The 16486-nt window shown below is 40.2% G+C and overlaps 2 protein-coding genes and 1 long non-coding RNA gene across 4 annotated transcripts; all 3 read right to left on the reverse strand.

The window, feature by feature from the left end:
• Nucleotides 1-1693: 1693 nt before the first annotated feature.
• On the reverse strand, nucleotides 1694-2702 carry LOC126400290 (uncharacterized). The gene is made up of 3 exons (XR_007570960.1): nucleotides 2656-2702; nucleotides 1945-2006; nucleotides 1694-1849 (listed from the first exon to the last, which is right to left on the reverse strand). It is a non-coding gene; the product is annotated as an uncharacterized LOC126400290 (long non-coding RNA).
• Nucleotides 2703-3557: 855 nt separating this feature from the next.
• On the reverse strand, nucleotides 3558-5722 carry LOC126400010 (uncharacterized). 2 transcript variants are annotated; one of them, XM_050060410.1, is made up of 4 exons: nucleotides 5590-5722; nucleotides 4869-4919; nucleotides 4524-4782; nucleotides 3558-4417 (listed from the first exon to the last, which is right to left on the reverse strand). In XM_050060410.1, exons 2-4 carry the CDS (start codon nucleotides 4892-4894, stop codon nucleotides 4346-4348), a joined length of 357 nt encoding a protein of 118 aa, XP_049916367.1. In that variant the 5' UTR covers nucleotides 4895-4919; nucleotides 5590-5722; the 3' UTR covers nucleotides 3558-4345. The 2 variants fall into 2 exon arrangements, with proteins under 2 accessions (XP_049916367.1, XP_049916366.1); XM_050060409.1 differs by having other exon boundaries at nucleotides 5493-5609.
• Nucleotides 5723-5927: 205 nt separating this feature from the next.
• Nucleotides 5928-10749, reverse strand: abi3b (ABI family, member 3b). Its single transcript, XM_050060246.1, has 5 exons — nucleotides 10503-10749; nucleotides 10211-10378; nucleotides 8404-8583; nucleotides 8109-8206; nucleotides 5928-6595 (listed from the first exon to the last, which is right to left on the reverse strand). Exons 1-5 carry the CDS (start codon nucleotides 10644-10646, stop codon nucleotides 6088-6090), a joined length of 1098 nt encoding a protein of 365 aa, XP_049916203.1. The 5' UTR covers nucleotides 10647-10749; the 3' UTR covers nucleotides 5928-6087.
• Between the last annotated feature and the right edge of the window lie 5737 nt (nucleotides 10750-16486).

Raw genomic sequence — 16486 nt, forward strand, 5'->3', positions numbered from 1 at the left:
GTCCTGGCGTCTCATTAAATATAGCATTTTGTTGCAACAAATACAGCTGGAAATGTCCCAACATTTCATTAAAAAAACCCACAAAAAAAACCCACTTTTGTCTCCGCAAATGCAGCTAAATATGTCCCAACGTCTTTTTAAAAATATCCAGTTTGTTTGCCACAAACACAGCAGGAAATGTCCAGGCGTATTGTTAAAAATACCTGGTTTGGTCACTACAAACACAACTGAAAATGTCCCGGTGACTCATTAAAAAAATACCATTTTTTTGTGACATATTCAGCTGGAAATGTCCCAACATCTCATTAAATAAAAGTACACTTTTTGTCTCCACAAATGTGGCTAAATATGTCCTGACATCTTAAAAATACCCAGTTTGTTTGCACAGACACAGCTGAAAATGTCCCATCTTGTTAAAAAATGTGCACTTTTGTCGCCACAGACATGGCTGGAAATGCCCGGACATCTTGCTAAAAAATACCTGGTTTTGTTGCCATAAATAAAGCTGGAAATGCCCTGCTGTTTCGTCAGAAAACACATAGTTTTGTTGCCACAAACACAGCTAGAAATGCCCTGCTGTTTCGTTAAAAAACACAGTTTTGTCGCCACAAACACAGCTGGAAATGTCCCAACATCTTGCTAAAAAAATACCCAGTTTTGTTGCCACAAACACACCTAGAAAAATCCTGATGTCTCGTTGAAAATACCTGGTTTGGTCACCACAAACACAGCTGAAAATGTCCTGGCGACTCATTAAAAAATACCATTTTGTTGCAACGTATTCAGCTGGAAATGTCCCAACATCTCATTAAATAAAAGAACACTTTTTGTGCTGTTAAATATGTCCCGACATCTTGTTAAAATACCTGGTTTTGTTTGCACAAACACAGCTGGAAATGTCCCACCAAAATGTGTGGTTTTGTCGCCACAGACATGGCTGGAAATGTCTTGCTAAAAGATGCCTGGTTTTGTTGCCATAAAAAAAAAGCTGGAAATGCCCTGCCGTTTCGTTAGAAAACACAGTTTTGTCGCCACAAACACAGCTGGAAATGTCCTGACAACTTGCTAAAAAATACCTAGTTTTGTCGCCACAAACAGCTGGAAATGTCACTGATCTCAAACTGTGGTCTGCTGCTTGGTAGCCATCTCACCTAGGTCTCACACCATCCATCATCCCGTCCTCCTGATGAGAAACTCATCTTATATACATGTAATATGAACTAGGTCAGTTTAAAAATGCTGATATGATACGTATGAAATGTAAAACTGTCGCATATCCGCAGAAATGTACAATGTCAACACTTTATTCTGGTAATTTGGGCTGAGATTGATTCGTCCTCATTACTCATGTCTGCAAATAATATACATTTCCCAAAATGTCAAACATGCTTTTAACAACTGTTGATTTTACAGGGGACATTTAATTTGAATTTAAAAATGTTGACTGAAGAATTGTCATCCACCAAGAAGTGACTTTGTGACTCTTAATGTCAAAATACTACTGAGGGTTTTAGTAAAAGATGCTCCTAAATGTTAGGAATATTTATGAATACCAGACAAATAGTGTGTAAATCAGTTTGCTGTGATCCAAAAAAAAGTGGCTGACTGTAGTGAGGGCTACTGTACCAGTGCGTATGGCGGTGGGTCTCCCACAGGGCTGTACGGAGGAGGGATGTCATGTCTGTCCGTTTCTGCCTGATCTTCAGACAAAGAAATTGTAAAGACTGCTATAGATGTGTTTTCATCTTGCAGTCTTGCGATGGCAAAGTCATATGCTGCTCTCTTCTTTCTTGCGTACTGATACAAGCAGACAAGTGTAACAGCTAGGCACACCACCAAGGCTGGGAACCTAGGAACAGATTTGCATCATGTCAAGACTTTTAATTTGTGTCTCAGGTCAGCAATTCCATTCATTCAAGATTCATTCTTGACTTGACTACTTACACAAGTGGAAAGATACTCGTACTTAAAGTCATGACTGGAACTATGTCAACCTGCCGACATCACTGTCAGGGATAAAAATCAACAATACAATTATGTGAAACATGGACTTCCATTGACAGTGTGACAGATCTTTGAAATAAGAATCATGCAGACTGAATACAACATTTAATTTACATCCATATCATTGTTAGTTTGCAGTCATGGACAGGCTAGCAAACACCTACAGTATCAGATTGAATACAGTATATACAGTAAAAGAAGAATACAAGCATTTTCTTTAACTGGAACCAAAGTCTGGACATGTGACTGATAAAAAAATCAACAAGTGAATGGGCACTGTCATCACATGATAATGTGTCACCTTTTACATCGGAGTTTATATGAGCTGACTGGAACAGTTATACGAGACTTACTGTCAAATCACAGAGAATAACCTCAAGTGACCCTGCAGTATGAAACCCTTTGAAAACTGCTCAGCAATTCACAAATATAAAGGTTAAATTAAGACATAATGAACGTAGAAAAGTAGCTTGAACGATTTTATACTGTCTGTTTAACGACTGACTGTGGACCTTCATCCTATATATCTGTCACTCTTTACAGCTCTAAATAAAAAATTATTAAATTCACATCATTCCAACATACGTTATCTTAATGGAACAGAATTGTAAGATAACTAGATCTTCATATCACAGTAGGATGAGTCCTTACCTTATTGAAGAATCCAAAACATATTGTACAGAAGCTGTCCTGCCCTCAGGGTTGCTATCAAAGTATAATGTGTCGCTTAAGGAAGTGCACAACCTGAAGAGCTTTTACAGCATTATTGTCTTTTTTAAAGACACAGGGCTTTGAGGTGTGTTCGGTCTCTTGCATATTTCTCGTGTATGTTGACAGAAGTCGTTCATAAATCTGTTAAACTCACTATACAGCAGTAATAATACTACTACTACTAATAAGAAGAAGAATAACACATTTTATTTAAAAGGCCCCTTAAAAACACCCAAGGTCATCTTATAGGGTATAAAATCACATACATAAAAAGAGATGTGAATTGGGCACACACACTAAGAGGAAGGGAAGATGAAGAAGGTGCAGTGGGCACAGTCAGTCAGTCAGTGCATAGGCCGTTTTTAACAGGTGAGTTTTGAGATGGGATTTGAAGGATATTATGCTGTCATACTGTCAAATCTGTGTGGGTAGGGAGTTTCAGAGCCTGGGGACAGTGCGGCTGAAAGCCCTGGCACCCATGATGCTGAGGCCTGAGGTGGGAATGGTCAGGAGACCAGCAGAGGAAGAGCGCAGGGAGCAGGAGGGAGTGTACTCCTGGAGACAGTTAGAGGGGTAAGTGCAGGCTAGGTTATGGAGGGCTTTGAAAGTGAGTAGCAAAACCATCAAACAGCCAACGGCATTCCTCAGGGGTCAGTTATAAGACCACTGTTATACTGTTTTTACTTGCAGTATACAAACTGTCTTATAAAAATCATAGCACTGTGTGGGCTGAAACCCATCTGTCTACTTTGCAGTCTGGAAAACAAAATTCTTTTTTGGCAAATATTAAGCATAATTACGTTTTACAAATAACTCTAATTCATGAGTATACGTTTCTTTATTTTGGAAATGACATGTTAAAAAGTAATCCAATTCAAAACAGTTTATTTGTTCCCTGGGGCCAATTTGCACAGGCACATAGAGTATATGACACAATAAAGGAAATTTAAAAGTATGAAAAAATGCAAGGAAAGCTGTGAACAGTAAAACATGTAAACAACTTATGTCTTTTGTCAAAACATACATATGTATGGTGTGGTTTGCTGGGGTTTTAACTGGGTTGTCTGTGGAACTTTAGTAGCTGTACCAGTTAAAGATTTCCTTTCAGGGTGCCTGGTGGCTTAGTGGGTAGAGCAGGCGTCCCATATACGGAGGCAACGTCCTTGCCTCCGTATAGTAGCCACGGCCTCGATTCCAGTCTGCAGCCCTTTGCTGCATGTCACGCATGTTAAAGATTGTCTTTTCCACATAGTGGATTGTTTACAGGTAGGTAAATCATATATATGTCAAAAGATGTAGCTCTATGAAATAATGCTCAGAAAAAACACTTTTGTAAGAAAGCCAAGAAAAGACTTGTCAAGACATAACAACTGAGGTCACACTAAGGCTTTTGAATTCTAGATACAGATTCAAGGCAGAGGGTACAAGTACATTTACAAAAAAGGCATTTAAATTGCAAATACTGGCCCTGATTTTAGTTGTAAAAGCAGGGCTGAAGTTTATCATTAATACAGTTATTTTCCTGCACATTTTTTGAAGTTAATATCTCTCTGTTGATTCCATAGATCTGCCCTGTAACAAAAAGTACAGTATGTACAGACGAGAGGGTATTTGAAGTGGAGGAGGAGGATTAGGGTTGTTCTGAGTAAGGTGGAGGGTCTGTGTATGATGGTGGGAGGTCCGGATAGGATGGTGGATCAAGCTGGAAAAGAGGAGACATGTACTTACAGAGGTGATGCAATTGGTTACTGATGATGAAATCTCAACCAGCTCTTTCAGTCCAATCCGTATCATCAATAGAAACATACCCTGTAAGGAGGAGGTGGACTGACATCTCCGGAGCTGTACATCGGGGGGTCTCTGTAAGGAGGCTGAAAATAGGCTTCATATGTGTCCATTACTTCTTCGTCCTCCTCTTCCTCCCGCTCCTCCTCATACAATGGGATGACATAAACAGACGGGGAGTAAGTGGGCCTCGACGGGGGGCAGCTTTCTGCTTCTCTGCTCTTCTTTGCAAAATGGCAGCAATAAATCCACATAATGATAAGGGTGCACAAAATGGGAATCCTGAAATAAAGGACAGTTTAATAATACATGCAGCATGCAAACAATGAGGTATACAGTCAGTCAGATTGATCTCAGGGAATACTTACTCCAGCGCAATATATTGGATGATCATGGCAGGGTTTTTTTAGGTTTCACACCTGAGCAAAATGAGGGGGGAAAAAACAGATTTAAAACCTGAAGATTGTAACTCTGTTAGGGTTTGTTTTGCAGTACAGTCATACACAGCGGAAGGTTCAAAGGTAGCTCTTTATCTCGTATCCTTAATCCACACCAACATAAACACCATGATCTTTACGAAGATATAATTACTGTGAAAGCTGCACAATCCTGGAATTTCTATCTGACACGGAAGATTTTGTTCTTACTTGCACAATGTCTACATAATACTGTCTACATAACGCTACAGTTCAAAGATAAAACTGTACTGAATGCATAGCCTTCATGTGACTTTGATAAATAAAAGATTTTAGACTTGAGTTCAGATTAAAGTAAGCAGTAGTGAAAGGCAGTACCAAAATATTTCCATTCCATTAGTGATGAATATAATAATAGGCCTTGTACAACAAGACTGTTCCTCCACGTTCAAGCCTCACTGAACAGCCAAATGTAAAAAAAACAACAACAACAAGAAAACAAGAAAATGATTAAATAAGTTTGGATAAGCCCTCCCTGACTACTTTGATATTTTCCATGCTGAATATAAAGCTTACCGTCATGTACAAGCCATGTAGCACAGGTTAAAGAGAGTGTTGACTTGCAACAGAAATTTTATAGCCTCATTGACCTGTTTAAAGCAGCAGAACTCACCGAGGTTACAGGCAGTGACGTTCACTTATCACCACTGACTGACAGTATTGGGCAAAAGGCCACTGGCTGCTAAGGTGACTCTTACTGATTAAGATTCATTGAGATAAACAACGTAATAAGGAAGGGAAATGGCATTTACAGACAAAACACCCTGTTATAGCTTGTTTCTTAGGAATGCAGCTGCAGTGTTGTTGAGACATGTCGGAGGTATCTGTGCTGCAGCAGAATGTTTCACTTTGAAGGAGGATTTTCTGTCCCAGGGAAAAAATATATATATATCATTTGAGGCTCATACTGCACCATCCAACACACATGAAACAGCTCAAGGTTAAACCACTACACACACTTTTTCAAGCTTTTTATTTATGCTTAACGCTGATCCCACAACAAGGCCCAGAAATATTTCCCATGCTGCACACATTTTTAACATCTAATGGCAAGCCCAGCATGCCCGCCAGTTATGCCTTAAGTCAAAATCATGCAGTAACATAATGTTCATCAGTGTAGGGGAGGGGGAGGTGGTGGAGGTGGAGGTGGAGGTGGTGGCACAATACCAGAGGTGCCAGTTTGAGCGGCTGGTGGAGGTGGAGGAGGAGGGGGTACGGCTCCTGATGCTGGAGGAGGTGGAGGTGGAGGTGGAGGTGCCCCTCCTGATACTGGAGGAGGTGGAGGAGGAGGGGGTACTGCTCCTGATACTGGGGGAGGTGGAGGAGGAAGGAGCGAACCTCCTGCAACAGGAGGAGGTGGCGGCGGGTAGGCGCCATTTGACGGAGAGATTGGCGGTGGAGGGGGAGGTGGGGGGAGAGATGTGGGTGAGGTCATGGATGGTGGGGGAGGGGGGAGGCTAGTGTCCACAGAGGAAGCGGGAGGTGGTGGTGGTGGAGGAGGCATATTAGGGTCCAGATCGGCAGGAGGAGGAGGGGGAAGCTGGTTGTTGTCCGTGGGTTTGGAGACGGATTGCAAGGTGGGGACTGATGGTGGAGGCACAGCGATGCCAAGACTGGATCTGTTTACAGAAAACAAACCATCAGACACTGGGAGCAGTCATGGCATCCTGAAAGTGATGCAGCTGTTGTTTCTTACAGAAAGAGGCAGCCATTTTGGGATTTGTTGTCTCCTTCACTTTCTTGCTGAAAGTTAGAACGATGTCACTCTAATGCTTGTATAGGTAATATGAAGCTACGACCAGAAGCTGGTTAGCTTAGCTTAGCATTAAGACTGGAAATGGGGGGGAAACAGCTTCAATGTAGTCTGGCTCTGTCTGAAGGTAACACCTTCCAGCACTACTAAACTCACTAATTAACAGGTTATATCCTTCTTGTGCCCATAAAAATACAACTTGTAGTTTTTACACTTTTTGTATGGGCTAAACAAACAAGAGTTAATGATAACTAGCGTGCTGGTAGGTGTATTTTGTTACCTTCACATTGAGCCAGGCTACAGTCTTTCAGTCTTTGTGCTAAGCTATGCTAATCAGCTGCTGGCTATAATGTGTTAGTGAGCTTTAGGGCCCTGACACACCAAGCCAACAATCAGCTGTTGGTCGGTGTTGGGCTTTCAGTGAGCATTTGTCGCCCTAGTTATTGCGGGATTTTCCGCACCGTTGGCAGTGCTTGGCCCTTGTCGGCCATTTTCAGCTAATTCAGCATTTTAAATCTGCGTCAGGAAAGGCACTGCGTGTAGGTGAAGAAAATCACTCTGATTGGCAGTTCGGCTGAGTGGATGAGAAGAGAAACAGAAGTGAGGAAAGTAAACAACTAAAGTCAAGAGGGACGGAGATCAGAACAAACTTGTAATATTAGGTAACATTACTTTTAGCCACTGAGCTCTTTGGCAAAAACAGTTCAGAAATGTTTGTTATTGTTTGCTAGCGCAGGTAAATATACTTTGTTCTTTCAACATCAAGTTGTCTTGTTAATGTGCTAACTGGCTAACTAGCATCTTGAATTTGTCTTGACTGTCTTCCAAGTTTCTCTTTTTGAATGACGAATACAGACTACCGCCGCCCCCTGGTGTGTAGGGTTATTTCATCTCACACAGGCACTAAACACACGGGCTAGTTGTAGTAGTCTTTGTGGTGTGTTCAAGTGCCACTTTTTGGCCAAGGCATAGGCAACTTGACGCGATGTACTGGCTGGCCTTTGTCGTCTACTTTGATGTTGATTTGGTGTGTCTGGGCCTTTAGAGGTGATGGTAGGTATTCATTTTCTGATGGCCTGAGCCTGGCTAGCTGTTTCCCCTTGTTTCTAGTCCTCATGCTAAGGTAAGCTAACCTGATGCCCGCTTTAGTCTAACATTTAGCAGACACATGAGAGTGCCATTGAACTTCTCATCCAACTCTTGGCAGAAAAGCAAACAAGCATATTTCCTAGAACTGTTTTGTTAGTACATAATGCTTTCAGGCATGATCATAAATTGTACAAGCCCCCATTATAATAAACAGTAGGGTACTTATAGTGTGGAGTGTTTAATAATAATCACAGTGTAACAATGAAAAGGGCAAAGGACTATCTACGTACACAGCGAAGTCTGCAGTGCTCTGTATGCTCTCTGTGGTGTCTGCTCTCTTTCTGGGCTGCTGCTGCTGCTGCTGCTGCTGCTGCTGCTGCTCAGTGACCTGTGGGGAGAAGACGGATGAAGGTAAAAAAAGCATCTTGGCAATGCGATAGTCACCCCAGGCACCACACAAGAACTGTACAATGGAAAAGGGGGACTGGACTGTGCTAAACTTCCTAAATCTACTGGGAAATATTAATGTTAAGTTTATTCAAACTCTGTTTTCACTTCAGTCTTTTAATTTAGTGTCCAGTTTACCACGAAACAGTGTCCAGTGGAGTCCAAGATGGAGTACGATATCGGCACTCTTGAGTAGCTTCTCTCAGGCTCCTTGCCTGAAGCTGGTGGGGTCATAAGCCTGGAACGACTCTTGGTTTTGGGACTAGTAAAAGCACCGATCTCTCTCCTGGACACCTTCTCGAAGTGGATAGCTGCAGCCTGGACCAGAACACAGTGTGAACACATTTTGACACCCTTCAGAGAGTTTTTCTTGTAAATATGTGGCAACAGTAGAGCGAATGAAATATAGCAAACAAACTGACCACAGATTAAAAGTACAACAGGTGACCTGGAATTGGAACAAACGCAGCAATTTGCTTCTTGGTTCCCAAATTTACAACCAACAGTACGACTCCAGATATTTTTATTTTAGTTTGAATGTAGTGATTTTTTTGCGGAGTTCCTAAAGTTCACGTATTCCACGTCAAAGAGAGTGCAGTTTACTAATTTATATATATTTTTTTGTAATTAAGTTATGTTATTTTTGTAACAAAAATGTAATAAAAAAAGGGCTGTCAAAATAATGCGTTAATTTCAATCAAATTATAAACACGTAAAAAAATTAACGCTGATTAATCGTGTTTCGTAGTGCCCTTTGACCAAGTGAGTCATTGAAGGCCACAGTGACTTTATCATATGACGGAGGCAGATGGGACCATTAATAGGATCACCGTTCTCTGCAATTTCTGCAGTAAGGAATTTTTGTACATCGGAGAACTTAAAACCTGAAATATTACCTCAACGCAAAACATTTAGCAGCGAACCCGGAGTTCCACGCTAGCACAGCCTCTGATGCTAGTGCTAGCAGCCAGCCTCGTCAAGCTGCACTCGACCAAATGGATTGCAAAATGGATTGCAATGGCCTGCAGACCAGTTTCTATGGTAGAGGACAGGGGGGACAATTGTGTCCAAAATCTAGCAGCTTTACCGTAATACATCTGCCAACATTCATTTAAGTGAAACATTTTAAAATACTTTCACAGCAAAAGTTGATGTATGCGATTAATTTAGATTAATTAATCACAGCATGTAATTAATTAGATTATTTTTTTTAATAGCTTGACAGCCCTACATAAAAACACGGTTAGGAAATGTAAAATAAGTCAGAACGGTGAATACATTAATTCAAGAATTAACAGCAAATAATTTTGTACAGCTAGCAACATAATGCACTGTAGTTGTCTGCCACAATGACCAAATCAAAATCTGTAGGAAACTATTTCTGGGTTTATTCATTATACTGTTATTTCATCAAACAAAAAACAGAGTAGCGCAACCTTCTATTTGACACCTCATATTCTTTTTTTGCCAGCTATGCAGAGCTCAGGTGTAGTGGCGGATCTTCCCATTGGCAGCCGCCTGGGGTGCTACCCGGGGAGAGGGGGGCAAAATTGCCAATGTTTTGTTGTTGTTGTTGTTGTTGTTTGTTTTTTTGACATTCAAAGAATAGTAAATAAGGGAGTGTATGCAGAGAGTATTGAATAAAGAGAATATTAAAGGCAAATCCAAACCGTGGTGCAGTACAAAATAAGAACTGTAAATTTGCACATACTGTATTCTTTTACAGTTTGTTTTTATTATTATTGCTTGTTGGGTAAGTTGTTTACGTGTGTTGATTTCTGTTTAGCTTTTGCTCTTGTTTGTAATAAATACCGCACATATAAAAGACAGTAATAATAAATATATTTTGGGGGAGGCAGGTAAAGGTTGCCCAGGCGCAGAATGTGCTAGGTGCGGCACTACTCTGGTGTAGCCTACAGTATTGTAAGTGAAAGGTGTTCCTCACCAGTGACAGCAGGTTGACTGAGGACTCCATATCCTTGATCTGCATGGCCTGGGTGTCCAGCAGCCTCAGCAGGGTGCTGGCCAGACTGTTGATCTGGTAGGTCACACTGGCCAGCGACTGGGCTGCCAAACCCTTGGCCTCTTCTATAGCTTTGTCTGTGTCCTCTGCCTGCAAGATTATATTTTACCAAGATAAGTTATACATGGTCTAAAAGTCTTTAAAAGCTCCTCGAAAAGATCTGAAAGTATCACAAATTTTTGCCTTCACAGAGAATGTTATGGGCAGTACTCACCTGAAGATAGTTGTTCTCGCAGTAATCTGCGACGCGGAGGAGGTTACTGTGGTTATCAACAAGACCCTTCCTGGCAGCTGGCGCTTCATTCAATATCTGATTTATAACTTCAGAAAAGTTCTTCTGCTCCGTCATTTCTCCCATTGCCGCTGATAACGAAACCTTTAAAGAAAGACTAACCTAACGCTACTTGAGGAGGATGTAGAAACTTTTGGCAGGAGGCAGTCGAGGCGGGGAGGTGTTGGCTGGTGGTGAACGCGGAATTACCGCAGGGGAAAGATTTCCACAGCAGCTGATCCCAGGGCAGGGCAGGTTGCACAAGGACATCCACTGATACCGGTAAACAAAAACACCTGTGTCCCAAGCACACGCAATGCACCTTATATACAGTTCTAACATCGTTACATCGACAGATAATTTATATAATATCAAATATAATATGACACCAGGTGTGTGTGTGTGTGTGTGTGTGTGTGTGTGTGTGTGTGTGTGTGTGTGTCACAGCTGAGCCACTTGTGTTACTCATAAATTCCACTAGAGGTCAGTGCAGTCTAGAGAAAGATGCCTCTGTCAAGGTCTGTTGATCAGCCTGTTGTGCTCTGCATCATGAATAATGATGATGATAATAATAATGATGATGATGATAAATGATGCTACTTACAGTATAACCTACACACTTAAAAAGCTCACTCTTAGATTTCAGTGTTAGATTAATAATTCATCATCAGCTGGACAAGATGATGTTTTCCTTCTAAGAACGTTCGTGATTTACAAAATACTCTGCCAAAGGCACAATGCACTGTATTATTCAGGATATCCTGCATAAACAACATGAATTCCACAGCATCATTCATTGTGTTTCTGTGTGTGTGTGTGTGTGTGTGGGTGTGTGTGTGTAAAGGTTCACAGTGGCTCAGCTCCAGTTTTTCAAGTAGTTGGCTTACACGCTCACGGTCCAGTCCAGCGCAGTACATCTGATCAGCACACATGTTTTGCCATGTGTCAGTTTATTAGGAGACTTTCACACTGTCTGGCCTTCACTGCATTGAGCCAGGTGACAAATCATGATAACGTTTTGTTTGATTAAAGGTGAAACCTGACTATCAGGTGACTAAATAAGTGCCTGACAAAGGGTCACATGACTATTTCTATGCTGCAGATCTACAGACTTTCTTACACTCACCTGACCTCAGTTCCATTTTTCTTCACTTATGTTATTTTTTGGGCGTTAATGTCTTTGTAAGACAGCTGACAGACAAAAGATGAAAGGAAATAAAGGGGAAACAGATGGGGGACGACAAGCAACAAAAGGACCAGGGTTGTTGCAGTTCATAGTTGGCATCATGTAGACCAATTGGGAATCCCTCAGTTCCATTTATGGATGTCGTTCTGTAAGTCCTTTGCTCATTTGGTCTGAAATATCTCAGCACTTATTGGGTGCATTGCCATGAATTTTTATACAGACATTTATGGTCCCCAGAGGATGAATCCTAATGACTTTGGTGATCCCCTTGCTTTTCTTTTGACACCATGAGGAGGGGATTTGTAGGGTTTTTTTGTGCAGTTTCTCAACAAATATATGGCTTGCCATAAAATGTGGTGCAGATATTGAGAGTGCCCAGAGAATGTATCACATTGAGTTTGGTAATCATCTAACATTTTCATCTAAAACCACTCGTAGGTTGAAAGGAAATCATAATGACTGGTGATCCCATCTTTTCCTCTTGTGCCACATGGAAGTCGATTTTTGTGGATTTGAGTGAAATATCTTAATAAGTATGGAACTGATTGCCATGAAATTTGACGTAGGCATGTCCCTCCCTCAGGGTAAATTGTAACCTTGATGATCCCTTAACTCATCCAGCTCCATCATTAGGTCAGAATGTTTGGATGTCCAATACCAATGACAAACCAAAGACATTTCCATCAGCCTCAGCTGTACTTTTTGTTTAGTGTTAATTAAAAAAAATATTAGCATGCTAACACACTAAACTAAGTTGGTAAACATGATAAACATCACCTGCTAAACATCAGCATAATAGCACTTTTATTGTGAGCACCACTGAGCAAAAGACCTGCTTCAACTGCAGCCTCCAGGGCAGAAAAACAAAGCCAACATGGAAGTGCCAAAAACTGCACTTCCTCTAATGGCCACTTGAGGCCGGCTCCAGAAGGCTAAAGTCAATCCCTGTGGACCACGATTTTTAAAATGCCAAACTTTACAGCCAAAATAAAGATGTTTACAGCCTGGAACAAAAGATGATTTTGGTCTCTATAGCTAATTACACCATTCATGAAAACTGTACAGAAGGTACATTTTTATATAACTCACCTGTTTGCATTTTATTTAAGTTTAAAGACTTTAAATTAAGGACGGGCTTTGCCTGACAAGTTGTAAGGCATTACCACAGCCTGAGTCAGATCCACCCCTCCCTCCTCCACAGCTCCACCCTGTCATCCAAATATGGTAACTTCTGGCTCCAAAAAACATAGAGCAGCCAACATGGCTGTAGACTCTTTGACTTGTTATTCTATTGTCATGTTTTGCCTTTCCTCCTTTTTGGTGAAATTATTTTATTTAATCATGTAAGCATTCATGGAGCATTCAGATTAACCAGGTACAAAATCCCACTAATACTCTTAACACCAGTACTACCCACTGATACTCTAACAATGTTAAAATGAACACCAAGACAATTATTAGCTAATGCTCTTTAAATTATCTCATCGTTGTTTGATATAACTGATAGTGCTACAATGAACGTCTGCAACAGTGCTGATATCAGTTTGTTGCAGCCTGTATTACAGAATCATCAAGATCCTTGTCTACTAATAACAGATTATGGATGACTTTATGTCTTTATTGAACATTCCTTTTCTCTGTGTTAAAGTTCATATTCTTTATTCTTATGTGCAAAACATGCACAGTGAAGCCATCATTGGCAATGCAAATCTTACGGCCTCAGGGCACCCTCTAACAAAGCTCAATGAATATCTAGCCTATTAAAAATAATTATGCAAATTAAAGCAACATTGGATCTAAGACAGTAAATAGTGCACGTTAAAATGTAGGGCTAAAATACCATCAAAATATAAAAAAAAGTTATGTAAACAGTTTTGCAAATGAATAAACAGAATGTAAACAGTTGGAGTCATATCATGTTAATAAACAAATAATTAAAATAAAAAATCATATAATCAGTTTATGTGTGGAAGGACAGGATTGGTTGCAGACCAGAGTGCTTTACAAACATATGCAGCGTAAAAACAGGTCAATAGAGTAGACAACAAAATTAGGCATATACCAGGCAGAGGCAAAGATAAAATCTATGAGTAATGCAAAAACTAGTAAACAACCATTATAAGAGGCCAGTATTAGCAATTTAAGTACGTTCACAAGCCAAGCTCTATCGGCTTTTAAAAGTGCTTTGTTGTAGCTAAACTACATAAATTGGGATTAAACAAAATGGTAGATAACAAGATACAGATTTTATTTTTGTGCAATGTCAACAGATATTCAGTATCTTGTGTGTTGTGTTGTGTTGTGCAGCAATAAACTGTCTCATTCTCTGGCAATGACAAGTAGCTGTATTTCTGTTATTGCTTTTGTTGTTGTGCATGATTAAATGCAGCTGGTAACACACTACACACTGTACTCAGACAACAGACATGGCCTAATGACATGATATACTGTAGAGACACCTACTGCAGCTGAGGAGAGGGCGAGCAGTCTATACTTACCTCCCTGCCCTCTCACTGCCCTTAGACATTATGTCATTTTCTTCATGAGCCTCAAATGCGCAACCAAGGTTTTGTAACCCTCAATTACCTGTTCAATCATTTTTCCACACTTGCACTGATGATGCACTTGTTAATCCTCTGGAATCTCAGTATTGGAGAGGTCACTTTTGAGTTAAGTCTTTATTAATAAACATGTTCAGTGTGTTTATCCTGCAACATCTGAAAAGATAGTTAATCACCAGGCCCCACTCCTGCTACAGATAAGCCACACTGAAACCCAAATCCAGCACATGTATCAGTCAGGCCAGCATGAACAGCTCACTGCTGTTTTATGGACTTGTTTACACAGACGAACTGTCCAAGTGTGAAACCAGCCAGAATTGCTTGTTGTGAAACATGACTTTACCCTCAAATAAGGTTATTATGTAGCAGAAGGTGTGAAAGAAATTATTAACCCTCACACTGAAACATCGAACAAATAGGACTGCTATAGACAAAAAAACATTCTCTGTGATGTCTAATTTAACAGCTGAAATATCTCAGATTAAAAAATTAAAGACTTCATTATTCAAAGCTGAAATCATATCATCAAAATTCCTGAGACTTTTCCAATATAAATGCAGCCTGCAGCTTCAAAGCTTTGCTCTTTGTCCTAACACAGAAATCCAAAGTCTAATGTGTACAGTCATTCTTACTGATTATATCTGTGATCAAGTTAATGGTAGCAGAGATGAAACGGTATCAACATTCCATATCAAGATTATAGAGACCAAAGTGATCACCAGTGTACACCAGTATTATCAGAGTACTGTTAAAATGTGCTGAAAATGTAAAAAAAAAAAAAAAAAAAAAAGTACATATACAGACAATGAAACCTTTTTTACCAAGTTTTACATGGAAAACCACAAATAAAATCAGCAGTACTATGCTCCTTTTGTTTGCATAAACACAAATATGAATACATATGAAAATCACACTAGATAGAGTGCCCCTGGGAAGTTTTTCTGAAGGCCGACACGGAAGTTAGGATTGGACTGGTTCCCTTATCAAAAAGCCCACAGGATTTTTCCATTGGATTATTGTGGAAAATAGGCTCTGTGGCAAGCAAACATTTATGATACATTTTGTTCAGCAAGATAATCTTCACAAATGAACACCACTTTAATGATTATTGAAGCCAAAATGCAATCATAATCAGATGCCTGAACCACCTCAACTGACCCCTTTCTACACGAAGAAGCAGCAGCTCTACTCCTACTCTGTATGTGGGTAATTTGCAGTGGAATTTTTACTTGACAAATTATGGAAATGGCAGATTGGCAAGGGATTAAGATCACAAACAACCTCCACAATTATTACAGATTACTGAGTTTCTTAGTGAATTACTGCCACCTATTGATCAGTGGAACTGTGCGAGCCATGGGCAGAAATGCATACTGTGACATGTGTGTGTTTGAGAAACAAAACAGGGACCCACTCAAAAACAAATTTATTTTTATTTTAGGGAATCAAACTATTAATCCTAACAAACAGATCCAACATTGACCACCAACGGTTACCTCTTTCACTCTAAATTTTAAAGTTATTACTTTTTATAATCTTGTGACTCTTGAAAAAAAATTGCTGTGTGCATGGAGTTTAAATTATTCAAAATGTAGGGGGAGAAACTGCCAAACAGAGTTAAAATGTCATTTTACACACTACAGTACACACACACATACACACACACACACACAAACACACACTCACACACACACACACACTGCACCGCAGCCGCCATGTCCAATGGCGTGCAACATATGCCTGTTTGTGAAGATTGGATGTTCTGGCTCTATCACAGCCTCTCCACACTTCACAGACTTCCATTAAAGGAAAAGCCAAATTCAATTATTGCGCCGGAAACTGCAGGAAAACTACATCATCAGGTCACGCACGCGCACACACACACACACACACACACACACAGAGTAAGGCAGCAGTCACTACTCTGAACTAGCCCTGACTTTAAGTTCGATGGTCTCCCTATGGAGCATTTTACTACGCACTATGAATAATTTGAACAACTACTGAGCCTGTACAACTTGTGTGTTTGCTTCTCATCTAATGCAACTTTCTTGTTACTCTATGTCCCTAAAATAGCTTTATTTTACTTTACATATCAATACATATCAGACAAAGAGCCAAAAATAGATTAAACTGTAAGATTAAATTGACAAGAAACAGTCCCTGCTCCAGGTCTTTCT

This window comes from Epinephelus moara, chromosome 13 (genome assembly GCF_006386435.1).
Source record: "Epinephelus moara isolate mb chromosome 13, YSFRI_EMoa_1.0, whole genome shotgun sequence".
NCBI lineage: Eukaryota > Metazoa > Chordata > Actinopteri > Perciformes > Serranidae > Epinephelus > Epinephelus moara.

Coding starts and splice junctions, on each gene's coding strand:
- LOC126400010 (XM_050060410.1), bottom strand. CDS start 4,894: ATGATCATCCAATATATTGCGCTGGA. Junction 4,783..4,868: donor ATCCAATATATTGCGCTGGA/GTAAGTATTCCC, acceptor CCTTTATTTCAG/GATTCCCATTTTGTGCACCC. Junction 4,418..4,523: donor GTCCACCTCCTCCTTACAGG/GTATGTTTCTAT, acceptor CCTCTTTTCCAG/CTTGATCCACCATCCTATCC.
- abi3b (XM_050060246.1), bottom strand. CDS start 10,646: ATGGGAGAAATGACGGAGCAGAAGAACTTTTCTGAAGTTATAAATCAG. Junction 10,379..10,502: donor GCGAGAACAACTATCTTCAG/GTGAGTACTGCC, acceptor ATAATCTTGCAG/GCAGAGGACACAGACAAAGC. Junction 8,584..10,210: donor CAGTCAACCTGCTGTCACTG/GTGAGGAACACC, acceptor GTTCTGGTCCAG/GCTGCAGCTATCCACTTCGA.